General features: G+C 31.7%; 3 protein-coding genes across 6 annotated transcripts in view; 2 read left to right on the forward strand and 1 right to left on the reverse strand.

The window, feature by feature from the left end:
- The first annotated feature begins 2,589 nt into the window (after positions 1 to 2,589).
- Positions 2,590 to 6,219, forward strand: LOC148181484 (cysteine dioxygenase type 1). Its single transcript, XM_088050011.1, has 4 exons — positions 2,590 to 3,015; positions 5,257 to 5,489; positions 5,598 to 5,764; positions 6,039 to 6,219. Exons 1-4 carry the CDS (start codon positions 2,696 to 2,698, stop codon positions 6,072 to 6,074), a joined length of 756 nt encoding a protein of 251 aa, XP_087906137.1. The 5' UTR covers positions 2,590 to 2,695; the 3' UTR covers positions 6,075 to 6,219.
- A 5-nt stretch (positions 6,220 to 6,224) lies between these two features.
- or (AP-3 complex subunit sigma-2 or) lies at positions 6,225 to 9,632 on the reverse strand. 2 transcript variants are annotated; one of them, XM_088050012.1, is made up of 4 exons: positions 9,424 to 9,629; positions 9,284 to 9,375; positions 8,946 to 9,237; positions 6,225 to 6,532 (listed from the first exon to the last, which is right to left on the reverse strand). In XM_088050012.1, the coding sequence occupies exons 1-4, from the start codon at positions 9,490 to 9,492 to the stop codon at positions 6,410 to 6,412; spliced, it is 576 nt and encodes a 191-aa protein (XP_087906138.1). In that variant the 5' UTR covers positions 9,493 to 9,629; the 3' UTR covers positions 6,225 to 6,409. The 2 variants fall into 2 exon arrangements, with proteins under 2 accessions (XP_087906138.1, XP_087906139.1); XM_088050013.1 differs by lacking the exon at positions 6,225 to 6,532 and adding an exon at positions 6,544 to 6,728 and having other exon boundaries at positions 9,424 to 9,632.
- A 51-nt stretch (positions 9,633 to 9,683) lies between these two features.
- The window catches only part of fra (neogenin protein frazzled), a 33,032-nt gene continuing 30,430 nt past the window's right edge, over positions 9,684 to 12,285 (forward strand). For all 3 annotated transcript variants that reach the window (XM_088050006.1, XM_088050007.1, XM_088050008.1), the window contains exon 1: positions 9,684 to 9,912. In XM_088050006.1, coding sequence (XP_087906132.1) covers positions 9,828 to 9,912 — 85 coding nt within the window. In that variant the 5' untranslated portion in view covers positions 9,684 to 9,827. The remainder of the gene's footprint in view (positions 9,913 to 12,285) is intronic.

Below are 12,285 nucleotides of genomic sequence, written 5' to 3' on the forward strand. Positions count from 1 at the left end.
CTTCGTTGCAAGTTTGCGCAACATCGAAGCCGTGTCATCGCAATTGTACTCACAAATCGGTTTTTCTAAATTTTGGTTCTGACGACTCTTTCTTTCGAATTCCATCATGGTCCTTCGGACGCGCTCTCTGTTTCTTTGCAACAGTTTCTTTTCCAACTCCCGCAGAACTTGAAGGTACTCATCGTTATTTTGGTAGGGTAAATCAAAGAAATCGGTGGTGTAAGAATCATCGGAGTCGCTTATTTGATCAGTGGCGACCGAATCATAGTCCCAACTCTTGCAATTGCAGGTGCAGCGGTTTCGGTAGCGTTTCTCGACATCGATGGTTTGACTAGAAGTGTCGGTGTGCTCAAAACTGATGGAAGGATCAGAAGAAGTTTCTGGAACTGCAGACTTTGGTTTACTGAAGCCGTAACGACAGTTTTGGGGCTGACATTCCGGGCACCCACACTCGTGGTCTCCCCAGGAACATTTGCATTCGAGATCGGGATCAGTACCAGTGGCTATAGTTTGGATTCCAACAGTTTGAGTTTGGATTGTCGTATAGTTTGATGGCTTCATCGAATGTTCGGATTTTGAGGGAGTTTCGTCAGGATGAAGAACTATCACGAAACTGCTGTTTTTTCTTTCAGTGTCGCTTTGCCTTTTTTCTTCAATTACCAAGCTGTTTTTTTTACTTTCAGTGGCGCTTACTCTTCTTCCGTCAGCATCAACAAGAACCAGGGTGGTGTCGGAGACTTTGGTGTTTGCTTTATTGTCGCCTCCAGATCCAGACCGAATCTTTTCGATTGATTTAGTGTTGCTTGGAACTTTTTCATACAGTAATTTAGCAGATTTCTGGTCTTTTCGGCGGTAAGATTTCCCCAGAATTTGCTCACGCGTGTTTTCGCTGATGTTGCTGCTTGCTACACTTTGAACTTCTAAAGGTTCAGTCATTTAAAAAAAATCTAAAATTACTACCCCTTCATTTATAATTACGATGATAATTTAGTGGAAAACTGTTTCTTTGTCTGTGGGAAGTTTGACTAATCGTAATTTTGCAAAACTGTCATTTGGAAGACAGTTTCTATGTCAGTAATCTGACGAGGGCTTAACAAGAGGTATTTTGATTTGTATTACTTATAAAGGTGGAAAGGAACAAAAATTGGGTGAAAAATCTAAAGCGAAACAAAACTTTAATAAAAAAAGTTGATCTAATTACCTATAAATTGAAATTAAGGTTTAGTCACATCATAAGCATTTAATTTAACACTATTTAATTGTTATACGATTAAAATAATACATACTTAATATTTATGTAAACCTTATAATCCATTTTTATCAGAGAAGTACGTATTTATCCCATTTTTTGAGAGAGCCAGGTAAAAAAGGAGTTATGATTGTATAACTTTGAGAAATTTTGTAGATTATAAGATATTTAGAAATTTTCACCACTTTCAAGAAGCACATTTACGTGGAAACCACAAAATTTCTGAATTTGTAGAGAAAATAGAGCTGCAAAATATTTCTTTTTTTTATTTATGAATACGCTAAAATTTTCAGAAAAACAAGTTTAAGTTTTCGGTTTTTTAACAGTTTTTTGAAATTGTGTAAAGACTTCCTAGATTTTCAAAAATTCTGGTGTACAAATCAGCTAAAATATAGAAATTTACAGATAGGCATTTAAGATTTTGGCTTTTTTAGATCTCGGAAGTAAAGATTTTAAAGAAATTCTAAGATTTCAAAATCATTACCACTTTTTTTTTAGTATTTTTTTTTTTGAAATAGGGAAATTGTGTTATTATTTAATAAGAAATTTCCGTTGGAAGCTGCAAAAAAGAAGTGAATATTTTTTGATGGTCATGATTGAGCATTTTTATTTTTGATTTTTTGACTTTGAATAATTCATAAAGTCATCCTTGTGATATTAATTTGTTTATAGTATAATTTTACAAAGGCAAACGTGACCAGCATGATAAGAATAAGCCTTTGAAAGTTTTATAGATCATAATTTTAGAATGGAAATATTTTTCTATCGTCCTCTGACGAAGGAATGAAGGACATTTCTTCGAAACTAAGAGAAAATAAATTTATATTCCGCACGCCAAGCTAGCGAATTTAATTTTAATACCCATAAATTATATTCAAAATATTGCTACTGTTTGTTTTCCATTAAATTTTCTAATTATTCCATTATCATGAATACCTTTGTGGCTAAAACTTCAAAGTGCGCTTTTCCCAATGGCCTGGAATAATTTAACCTCGCAGTACCTCTTAATTAACTGTAGAAATCATTTATAATTCTGCAAGTGGCAGCACACACTACCCCAATGAACCAGTTGCCTATTTTTTATTTAGTATACTATTTAAAAAGTGTTACAGAAATGACGTGAATTTAGATTTTTCCATGTCGGAAAAATCTTGTCAACAAACCAGAATCACCGCGGTAAAATTTTTCACACACTACTTGCATACAAATACTCTTCGTAGAATTTCAAAGTCGCTAAGTTAAATTAGTTAGAAAGTTCATTGAGAAATTTGCCATTTCCCATCAAGAATTGATTGAACAACTGTGAAGATTTTGCAGTATAAAAAGGGTTCTTTACAAGTACGCTCTTAGTTGTTGAAAGTTGGCAACAACAAATAACAGCAATATTTTGAAATAATTTTGAATTAACTTTGACCTGAGATAAAGGAAGAAGTTATCAACATATCAATGGAAGAGTCCGGTGGTCTTAGAGTGAAACAAAACGACTTTCGTGCTCGACTAGAAGCGATCAACAATTATCCGATCATGTCACTGTGCGAGTACCAGAAAAAGATTTGTAATGAGGGTGACGAGATTCTGGAAGCTCAGCTTTACAAGCATTTGGGAAATGGTTTACCTGTTATGGCTAGTTTGAATGATCTTATTAAGGAACTACGACTGATTTTTGAATGTGATTCTGTCAACATCGAGTTAGTGAGTTTTCTTATGAAATCGTATAAATCCAATCCGGTTGACTGGAAGAAGTATGCTAAATTCGACAGATACAGGTGAGTTTACTTGTACAATTACATTTTTAAACATCTCTCCAATAAAAAAATGTAAATATTTTCGATAGTTAGCGGCATCTTGTTAATCTCCAGATAAAAGCAATCGTCCTATTTACCACAGAACAACAAACAGTTTAGTAAATTGTTGTTTTAATGATTCTGGAATTTACGAATTTCGGGTTTTCGATAAACGTTATGTCTAATTCGTGTAGAGAATAATTATGTTCACGATCAAAACAAAAAGGGTGTTGCACTAATCGAAGATTCCAGTCTTGTAGCGGCTCCTCCATAAGAATTTTGTTAGTTTTTAAGTTCCTTCGACGCCCAAAATGAACAGTTTGTTGTTTTTATGTTTTCTCGGCCAGAAATCTTGGAGACAAGTTGCTCAATTGTGAAGATAAACAAAAGTGTGCGTCAATTTGACAACACAATGTCGAAATAATTAAAAATACAAGATGGTAAAATGTCATAAAATGTCATTCGTTGCAATTCAACATCTGCTAGTACTAGAAATTCTTAGTAAAAGAAAGTAGTGAGAATAATTCAGCTTTTATTTTTGGAGCAAAAAAATGCTACTGGAGTAGAATTTATAATCTGAAAAGCTGCGGGCAATTATTAATTATTATAATTTAAATAACTTTAATTAGTTTTATTTTTAATTTTATGTCGGTAAATCCGTTTCACTACAAACAGCTAAATATACGATTTTTTCTTGTCTGGTTAAATCCAGTTCAAATGGTTTATTAATATACAGATTTTCAGATAAAACTAAAGATTGTTTATAATAAATACAAATTTAAACATGTTGGTCAAAATATCTTGGCGGCAAAGTTGCAAACAAAAAATTCAAAAAAGGCATCCAAAGGCACAGATAAACATACAAAATATCTAAAATTATCAGTTTTCGGTATAACATTGCATAGTAACAAGCGCAGAACATAAATTATTTGTAATTTATCAGTGTCATTGAGAAACTCTGAGTGATAATATGTAAATTTTTACTCAAAATTTTACAAAGCAAATTATAATTTACAACCATTACTGGACTTTAGAATTATTTATTTTACTTATTTTTGTATTCATCTATGAGTAAGCCTTCCATTGTGATTTTTTTTTATAATAATGGGAAGCTGGTTGTTCCAAATTTTGGTTTTCTAGACCAATAAAATCACTAGTTTTATTTTTGTTTTTGTAAATCTTCTAGAAAAAACTCTGTAAAGTATGTAAATTTACGCGATAAATTCGATATGTTTCAAAGAAAAGACAACTGCCGAAAAAATCTGCAAAACCACACAATAACACCCAAAATCTCAAAATTTTATCCCTAAATGCTAAAAATTTCGTTTAAAATTGATATCAAATCCACAAATTTTAAAAACACTATAATCTAAAAATAAAATAACTTTAGGTACGGGTTTTCAAATCTACACAATTTCGAAAAGCCTTGTCTTCTCGAAACTTTGAAAGAGTGTAACTTGACCGAGCAATAAAATCATTATTACACAAATTTTAAAGCTGCGGAGTTAGTTAAAAGATATAATTTGGAAATTTTAAAGTTTACATTTTTTTTTATTTCAAAATTATGAATTTACTGATTCAACTTTTTATGTCACTGAGTTCCGGAAATTTCACGATTATCTCGACACAATTTCATAATTTTATAATAATCTGTTATCAAATTTGTTCTTTAAAAACTAAGATATCAAAACTGCCAAACCTGATTATTTTTAGTCCTTGAACCTGAGTTTGTTTATGCACGTAATTTTATACAGATACAGGTTGTTTTATCTTTTTCTTTTTTTAATTTTAAGATTACAGGTAGAAAAGAAAATCTATTTTTGGATTTGAAAATCTGCGATCCGAACTGAAAGACCTGTAAATAATTTTTTTCGACAACTTGGAAATTGTTCGAAATTTGAGTATCCATTAAACTATGTATTATTTAATAGCAATAAATACGATAAAATACCAGCAACTTTCAACTTTAATAAATTCCATTCCAACTTTAACATATCTTTCTTTAATTGCCCTATTTTACGTCACAAAGAACAATTTCAAAATTCCTCCACAACACTCATTTCATTCAACAAAGCGAGAAAACTTGCTCTCTATTTGTCATTGATGATCTATCGATACAAATCCAAGGTCTGATAAAACTTGGAAAGCATTTCAGATGTTACCATTAAAACATTCCATCGTCTTCTTTGTACTCCATACGTAACAAGAAATTAACCTTTTCAGATACACTCGCAACTTGGTCGACAAGGGCAACGACAGATACAATTTAATGATTCTTTGTTGGGGTGAAGGTCATGGTTCCGCTATCCACGACCACGCCAATGCTCACTGTTTTATGAAAACACTTCAAGGATCTCTTGAAGAAATAAGATTTGCGTGGCCACAACAAGAAGGAGAAGAGCTCAAAGAAACGAAGAGGTCAAACCTTAATCTCAACGATGTGTGTTATATGAATGGTGGGTTCAAAATAATTTTTATAACGGAAAATCCCAGGTTTTATCGCACTGTCGAAACATTTTTGCGTATAAAAGTTATCACTGTTTAAATTCGCAATTTGTTTGTAGATTCTTTGGGCCTGCATCGAGTGGAAAATCCATCCAATGTTGATACCGCCATCAGCTTACATCTGTATTGTCCACCGTATAATAAGTGTTCAGTTTTTAATCAGAATACTGGGCAAAAGTCGACTGTAACCACCACGTTTTATTCGCTGTTCGGGAAGAGAAATAAGGTAAAAATTTTAGCTGGTGTTGGGCGATTTGAGCAATTTGAAATATTTCATATTTTGGAACTAATTTTAGCAGTCACCTTCTACAGAATTGTACTTTCTGAAAATAGACTGTGAGATCGCTAAAAATACCGGAATTTGCACCTGCAAATACCATTTTTTACATAAACTTACTTCAATGACACGTAATGTTGGATCCCGTTCAAAAACTCAAATAGTTCAATTCTTTTCGCTAATTTTGTTGTGTATTTTTATTAGTTCGCCGCTTTGTTTACAGGAAAACAAGGAAATTGTGCAGCCAGAGGACAATTAGAATCAGCAGTTTTCTCTCAGCTCGTCATTTATTATTGTTAAGAAAATAATATATTGTATAAATCAATAATTATTATAAATAATGTCTTATTTTATTTAAAACTTTAATGAGAATATAACAAAAAATATATAAATTGCTATAATAATCTAGTAGATATTTATTTACACATACTGTATAAGTCTTGTTACACTCTTAACTAAAAGGGCACAATATAATATTAAAAAGTGATATCATGTATATTTCGCTGAGGAAGGTTCATCCAACAAAGATTTACAGTCTGAAGGCAAATGAAATGAAGTTAAATCAATGTTATGAAATTGGGATGCTACTTGAGGTCAGAATTTAAGATCCTTTATAGCTTGTGGGAGATCAGGAAGTTTAATATCTTTGATTTGTTGAGGAATGTTCATGTTTTTCACAGCTGAAACGGCGCGAGCTGGAGCTGCCGCTATTCCCGCCTACAACATAAAACCAAGTTTTTCTTTCACTACGTCCACTAAAAACTAATTAAACTAAAACTAAAGAAGAGCGCCTTTTCCCCAAAGCAAACGACACATTTTCCCTGAGAAACACGCAACTTACAAATCAGAACTCAGGCTGCGACCACATTATGACTAATTTCTCTTTAAATTCCCTATCGAAAGTCCAAAAATTCTATAATACACAGTAACAGAATGATCGTGGAGATCAAGCATAAAAGATATACAGGGTGAACATGTAAATTGGAGTTCGAGCAGGCCATAACGGTGCAAAAAGGCTCCTTTTTTACGTCTACATTTTATTTCAGCAACCAAAACGCAGCATTGCTTTTATTACCGAATTTTAATTAAAAAAAATGAATTTTTAAAAAATGTCTCTTTATTATTGTGGTGATTTCGTTTTTTGTGCTACATACAAATTTTAAGCCATAAAATCGAGGCGAGCATTTAGCAAGTTATTTTCTACCTTTTCAACGTTTTTGTTGTATGACAGTACTTTTTGCTCGTGATTGCAGATAACACAGGTCGACAATTTTATTTTTTTCTGGGTTTATATTCTAATGCATAGATTCTGATGCTAGACATCGAAAAACACTAAAATATCCAATCTTAGCTTCTAAAGTTTGCTTTTGTGTTTTATATCTATAAGTTTTGAAATTTTTTATCAAAACGGTAGCAAATTCCATATTACAGAATAGTGAGTGTTTACTTGTCTATCATTGTTGTAAAAACCGTTTTTGGGTATAACTGAATTAGAAAATGGCGTCAAGATAGTGTAAATAAAATATTGATATACCTTATTTATTTTGAATACCGCATGTCAAGATCATAATTTGTGAAAATTGTAGAGCTCTACGGCAAATTTGAAAAGTTTTATGCATTGGATTAAACATAAACGAGTACTTAAACACTAAAAGACCCGTTTGTGATTCAATTCAATACACAAATCCTCTCAAATTTGCCGTAGAGCTCCACAATTTTTACAAATTATGACCTTGAAATGCGGTATTCAAAATAAATGAAGAGTACATTTTGTTTTATTTCCGATGAATTTATTAAAGTATAAAGCAAAAAAATTTCTTTGGCAACAAATTTAAAGCATTGTAGAGCTTATGAAGCCTACTTTAACTTTTCAAACATTAGGTCATTTTGCCTGTGTTTACTTCAAAAATACTTAAGAACATATTAATATTTTTGTAACTTGAATATTCAATAACAGTTATTATTATACGGAAAAATTACACAGCTCAACAAAAAAAAAATTTTTTTTGTTGCCCTGAATATCTCTGCGGATTTCTATGTTTTCAAGACCATAGTTTTCGAATATATTCTTGACAGTACTGAATTGGCTCTGGATTTTATGATTTTGGCGTATTTTATATTTAATAATTTAGACTTTGAGTCGGCCCTTCAGAACACGAATTATAATAAACTGTTCATTATCATGTTAAAATTCGCTTTTGTGCACGCCACGTGACCAACAAAAGTTGAAATGCCTCAGAATTTTCAGTAAATAAGGGCATACAAAATATAAAAGACGCGCTTATAAAATGCGTTTCATTAAAGTTTAACATAAGTTTTATAATTTTTTTTCTTTTTCAACTTCTATGTGCATTAATTAACCATTCAAACGAAACAATTTGTAATAATTTCCAAAAAAAAAATATTTTAGAATATACATGCTATTTCTTTCTCAATTTTACAGATTTTTAGTAAAATATGAAAATCAAGATTGAAAAAAAATAAGAGCCAATTTTCCAAAACCATTCATAGTTTCGTGAATTGTTGGCATAGAAGTATTCGAAACCACTCTTACATCAAGGGCAACAAAATCACTGTTGACCAGTGTTATCAAAATAAATCCCAATTCATCTTAATTCTCATACAAGCAAAAGAAAATCACTAAATATTCATTTTTGGACTTGATTTTTTATTATTTTAAATTTGTATGCCATTATTGAATCAAAAAGACTTCGATGTTCAGCAAAAAAAAATCTGATGGTACTTTAATAAATTTACGAAAATTCAATCATCATTCTTAAAAATTCGAAAAATTGCTCTAGTTTTTACAAAAGCAAACTTTGATCAAAAAAAATATTTTTCCCCTTGTTGGTAACGTAAGAAGAAACCAAAATTTGACATTCAGAAGCCAGACCAAAAAATCGTAATTGATTAATATGTATTTGTTATTCCCGAGTAACAAAACTAAAATGTTTGAAGCCAAAAGCAATATTCTAATTAGTCAATCTTTATGGAAACATAAACAAGTGAGACTGTAAAATCAATAGTTTACAATACAAAGCCGAACAAAAAAGACTATTGCCTGACTCTGTGCCCCCTCCAAGCTATGGCCCACTCCAATCCTTTTTTTCCAACTGTGCAATGATCTTACCTCCTGTTTCTCCAGTTTGTTCTGATCTTCTATCCTAGTTAAAATTTCTGTCATGTTAGTCTCTAAAACCATTCCTCCCATAACTAGTTCATTAAGAATGTAATGTACTTTGTCAACATGAAAGATGAGATCCAGTTCACAGACATTCTCAAAACATTTATCTAGAGTTTCAACAAAGACTTGAATTAAATCCAAGATTCCCAGCTCGCTCTCCGACGAGTCGACACAAAATACAAAGTATAAAGTTGCATAATGTCGATAAATCAGTTTGTAATCACTGCCCCCTATCAAACTGTACCCCAAATTAGTTCACTTGACAAGAAAAACACAAATATTACCTGCCGCCCTCTAAAAAGTTACACACATTGTCGTCCCGCTTTGATACTAACTGGAACGTTTCTTTGATTATTTGTTGCTGCATGTCTTCAGGCTGAAAGAAACAAGTACTTCAAAGTCAACATAACCTAAGAATACTCACGAAATATTGATAGAATTTGGACAGCCTTGGTTTCCCGTGGTTATTGAACACTAGAATTGCTTTAATCATTGTAATGGGCTATTTTATCCGTTTAAAATAAGCGATTAAAACAAATGTTTCATTTTTCGGTTAATTAACATGCAAAAGAATGACAGATGTCAAATAAAAGAAGGAATCTGTAGGAGGTTCCGCCGTTCGCCGGTGGTGGCCATCTGTCATTTTTTCCCCCACTCCAGTTTAAACACACTTTGAAAAAATAACATCATGGAGCACAATAAAATATGGCGGCATCAGAGTAACAAGCGAACTGACAAGAGCATAGTCTGTTTGTGATAATTTATTTAAAAAAATAGTGTTACGTAATGAAAGTGGTGATTTCGTTAATTTGTGTAGACTTATAAACAATGACTGGAACAAATGATGCGTGTTGTTGTAAATATAGTTTAGTAATATTCGCAACAGTGGCTTCTTTTTTGACATACACACAAGGTAACAGAATGGTTTTTTAAACTTTATTTTCTAGTTTTGTAAACGCACATGACCGTTTTCATGTATGAAAAGACATTTGAAATGATCGAAATTATAGACTGGTTGATTTTTACCTATTTACACCTTTCGGTTACTTGAAATCACAAACTTTTCTGTTTGTTTATATTTATAATTTTAACCTTTTTTAATGACGTAATGTTGATGAATTTCCAGTGATTGTGTATTTTATGTTGATTCCGCGAATTCTGAATGTTTTAACGCGAACGTTTGTTTAAAAAGCAGAATTGCGGCGTCTATTAGTCTAGAACTTGAACCACCTTGATAACACAAACCAAGGTTTGTTATCATTGGTTATCAGGGCAATCTAAAAATATACACAGTGTTTGATTTTAGTAATTCTTCCGTATAGTGTGCTATGCTCATCTGTCACATTTGACATTTTTTCCTACTAATTACTACCCTCGGATTTTTTTAATTAGTTTCTTAAGTCCTAATTAAGTTTGTGGGAGAGTTTTTGTCTAATTAACTGTGATTTTAAATTTAGATTTTTGGAACCGTAAAATCGAGCCTTTCTTTTGAATTATAATGTGGGCCCACTTCAAAAAAGTAAATCTAATTATAAATGTGAGCCGTTAATTAGTCCAGATTATGAGCTTGAGGTATGAAGGAAGACATGTTATAAATTATGTATAAGGGACAGAGTAATAAAGAAGAGAAATACAGGTACATTCCCTCCACTGGTTTACATTTTATTATCTTAGCATTGACATAAATGTCAGAAGTTGGAGGTTTGCTGTTGTAAAGACGGAAGTATATGGGGTTTTTCTGTCACACCCTGTATACACCCAAAGAATGGATCGCCAGATTAATAATAAACAGGAAGATAAAAAGCGAAATGTTATTTAATTGCCACATTTCCGACCACTCGAACTGTTGCTAATAAAAGACAATTGCAAACAGGATATTGGAAGGATATTATGAAAGTATGACTATGACATCCAATAATAAACATGCGAGATATCTACAAATGTTTATTTAATGTACTGTAATTAGTAACAAGTTTTTGATCCCATTTCCTGGTTCCGAGAACGATGTTTCCTGATATTGTTAAAATTTTTGTGACATGACTTTTGCAATGTAAACCTTATTGTAATAAATCTCTAAATCTTATCTTTAATGGGTGAGTTTATGGACAATTTCAAAATTTGTAAATACAAGATGATGCCACTAAAGCCAATAAACGCTTCAATGAGGTGTTTTTTTTCTAATTTACAGTAATGAACTTTGATAAAGGTTGTCGTGACGTGTTCAATAATCTATTAATCTATTATTGGTAATGTTGACGTTTTTAAAAACATTGAACTACGCACTAGTTGGCGCAATATTTTTCGCTTAATCTTTATAGTCGGATTTGATAAAGCTAATTTATTTAATTAACTAATTGCGGAAATGTTAATTAAATTACGGCAGTAAATGTATTCAACTTTATTGAGGCACTTACATGTTTTTTTTTTCGTTTATTGCAGACTTACTTATTTTATTTTGAACAACCAAAATGCACCATCTAACGAACTTAATTAAATCGATGTCTTAGTGGCTGCATCGACGCAAGTTTGCGTCACGAGCTTGAAACCAGCTCGTTTCAGAAATTATAAAGCAGTTATTCGGTGAAAAGTACTGCAAACATTGACAACAAAAAATTTCTGAATTTAGGATGTTACAAAATGTAATTTTCCTAATCTCTAATTAATTGATAGAAATAGACAACTCTGCACACTTAAAACGTTAATAAAATAGAACTTTATGAGTTGTCTATCATTTAGTTTTTACAAAATGGATAATAAAAACTAATGTGATATTAGACATTTTAGTATCTGATGAGTCTGATTAGATAACACACTATCACTTCAAATCCTTAAAAATAAACTAGAAGATGATAGTTTGAGAAAATTCCATCCAAACGACATTATCTGAGGATCAAAGCTATTAGAAATTTGACAAAATTTTCCGAAATTAAGTAGGAAAGGGGAAATTTTGGTTAGTTTTTTTATTTAAAATTTCGCATCGCAACTTGGCGGTGGTGAAATTGGTTCTGAATCTTTCGTTGTTAGGATAGTTAAAGATTGTAATCTTATAAGTACAAAATTGGCTTCAAGTTTGAATTTAATAAGTTGAGTTCAAGGATAAATTTGGAATGTTTGAAGTAAATTCCAAATTATTTGAAAATTAAATTGGATTAGATTCCAAGGCATTTATCCGGGAGCTCAAAAGCAAATTTCAATTGGAATAGTTGAAGCTGAAAAATCAATTGTCTGAAAATATGAATAGGATAGGAGGAAGCAGGATAAAAATTTCGGGAAATTGATAAACTCA

The sequence above is a fragment of the Gnatocerus cornutus genome, chromosome 1 (genome assembly GCF_029298725.1).
Source record: "Gnatocerus cornutus isolate USDA-ARS CGAHR chromosome 1, icGnaCorn1.1, whole genome shotgun sequence".
Classification (NCBI taxonomy): Eukaryota; Metazoa; Arthropoda; class Insecta; order Coleoptera; family Tenebrionidae; genus Gnatocerus; species Gnatocerus cornutus.

Bases quoted from the DNA above. Each gene is read 5' to 3' on its own strand.
- LOC148181484 (XM_088050011.1), top strand. From the start codon at position 2,696: ATGGAAGAGTCCGGTGGTCTTAGAGTGAAACAAAACGACTTTCGTGCT. The intron at 3,016-5,256 runs GTGAGTTTACTT...TAACCTTTTCAG, and splicing joins GCTAAATTCGACAGATACAG to ATACACTCGCAACTTGGTCG. The intron at 5,490-5,597 runs GTGGGTTCAAAA...ATTTGTTTGTAG, and splicing joins CGATGTGTGTTATATGAATG to ATTCTTTGGGCCTGCATCGA.
- or (XM_088050012.1), bottom strand. From the start codon at position 9,492: ATGATTAAAGCAATTCTAGTGTTCAATAACCACGGGAAACCAAGGCTG. The intron at 9,376-9,423 runs GTGAGTATTCTT...TGTTTCTTTCAG, and splicing joins CCAAATTCTATCAATATTTC to CCTGAAGACATGCAGCAACA. The intron at 9,238-9,283 runs GTAATATTTGTG...TTTGGGGTACAG, and splicing joins AACTTTTTAGAGGGCGGCAG to TTTGATAGGGGGCAGTGATT.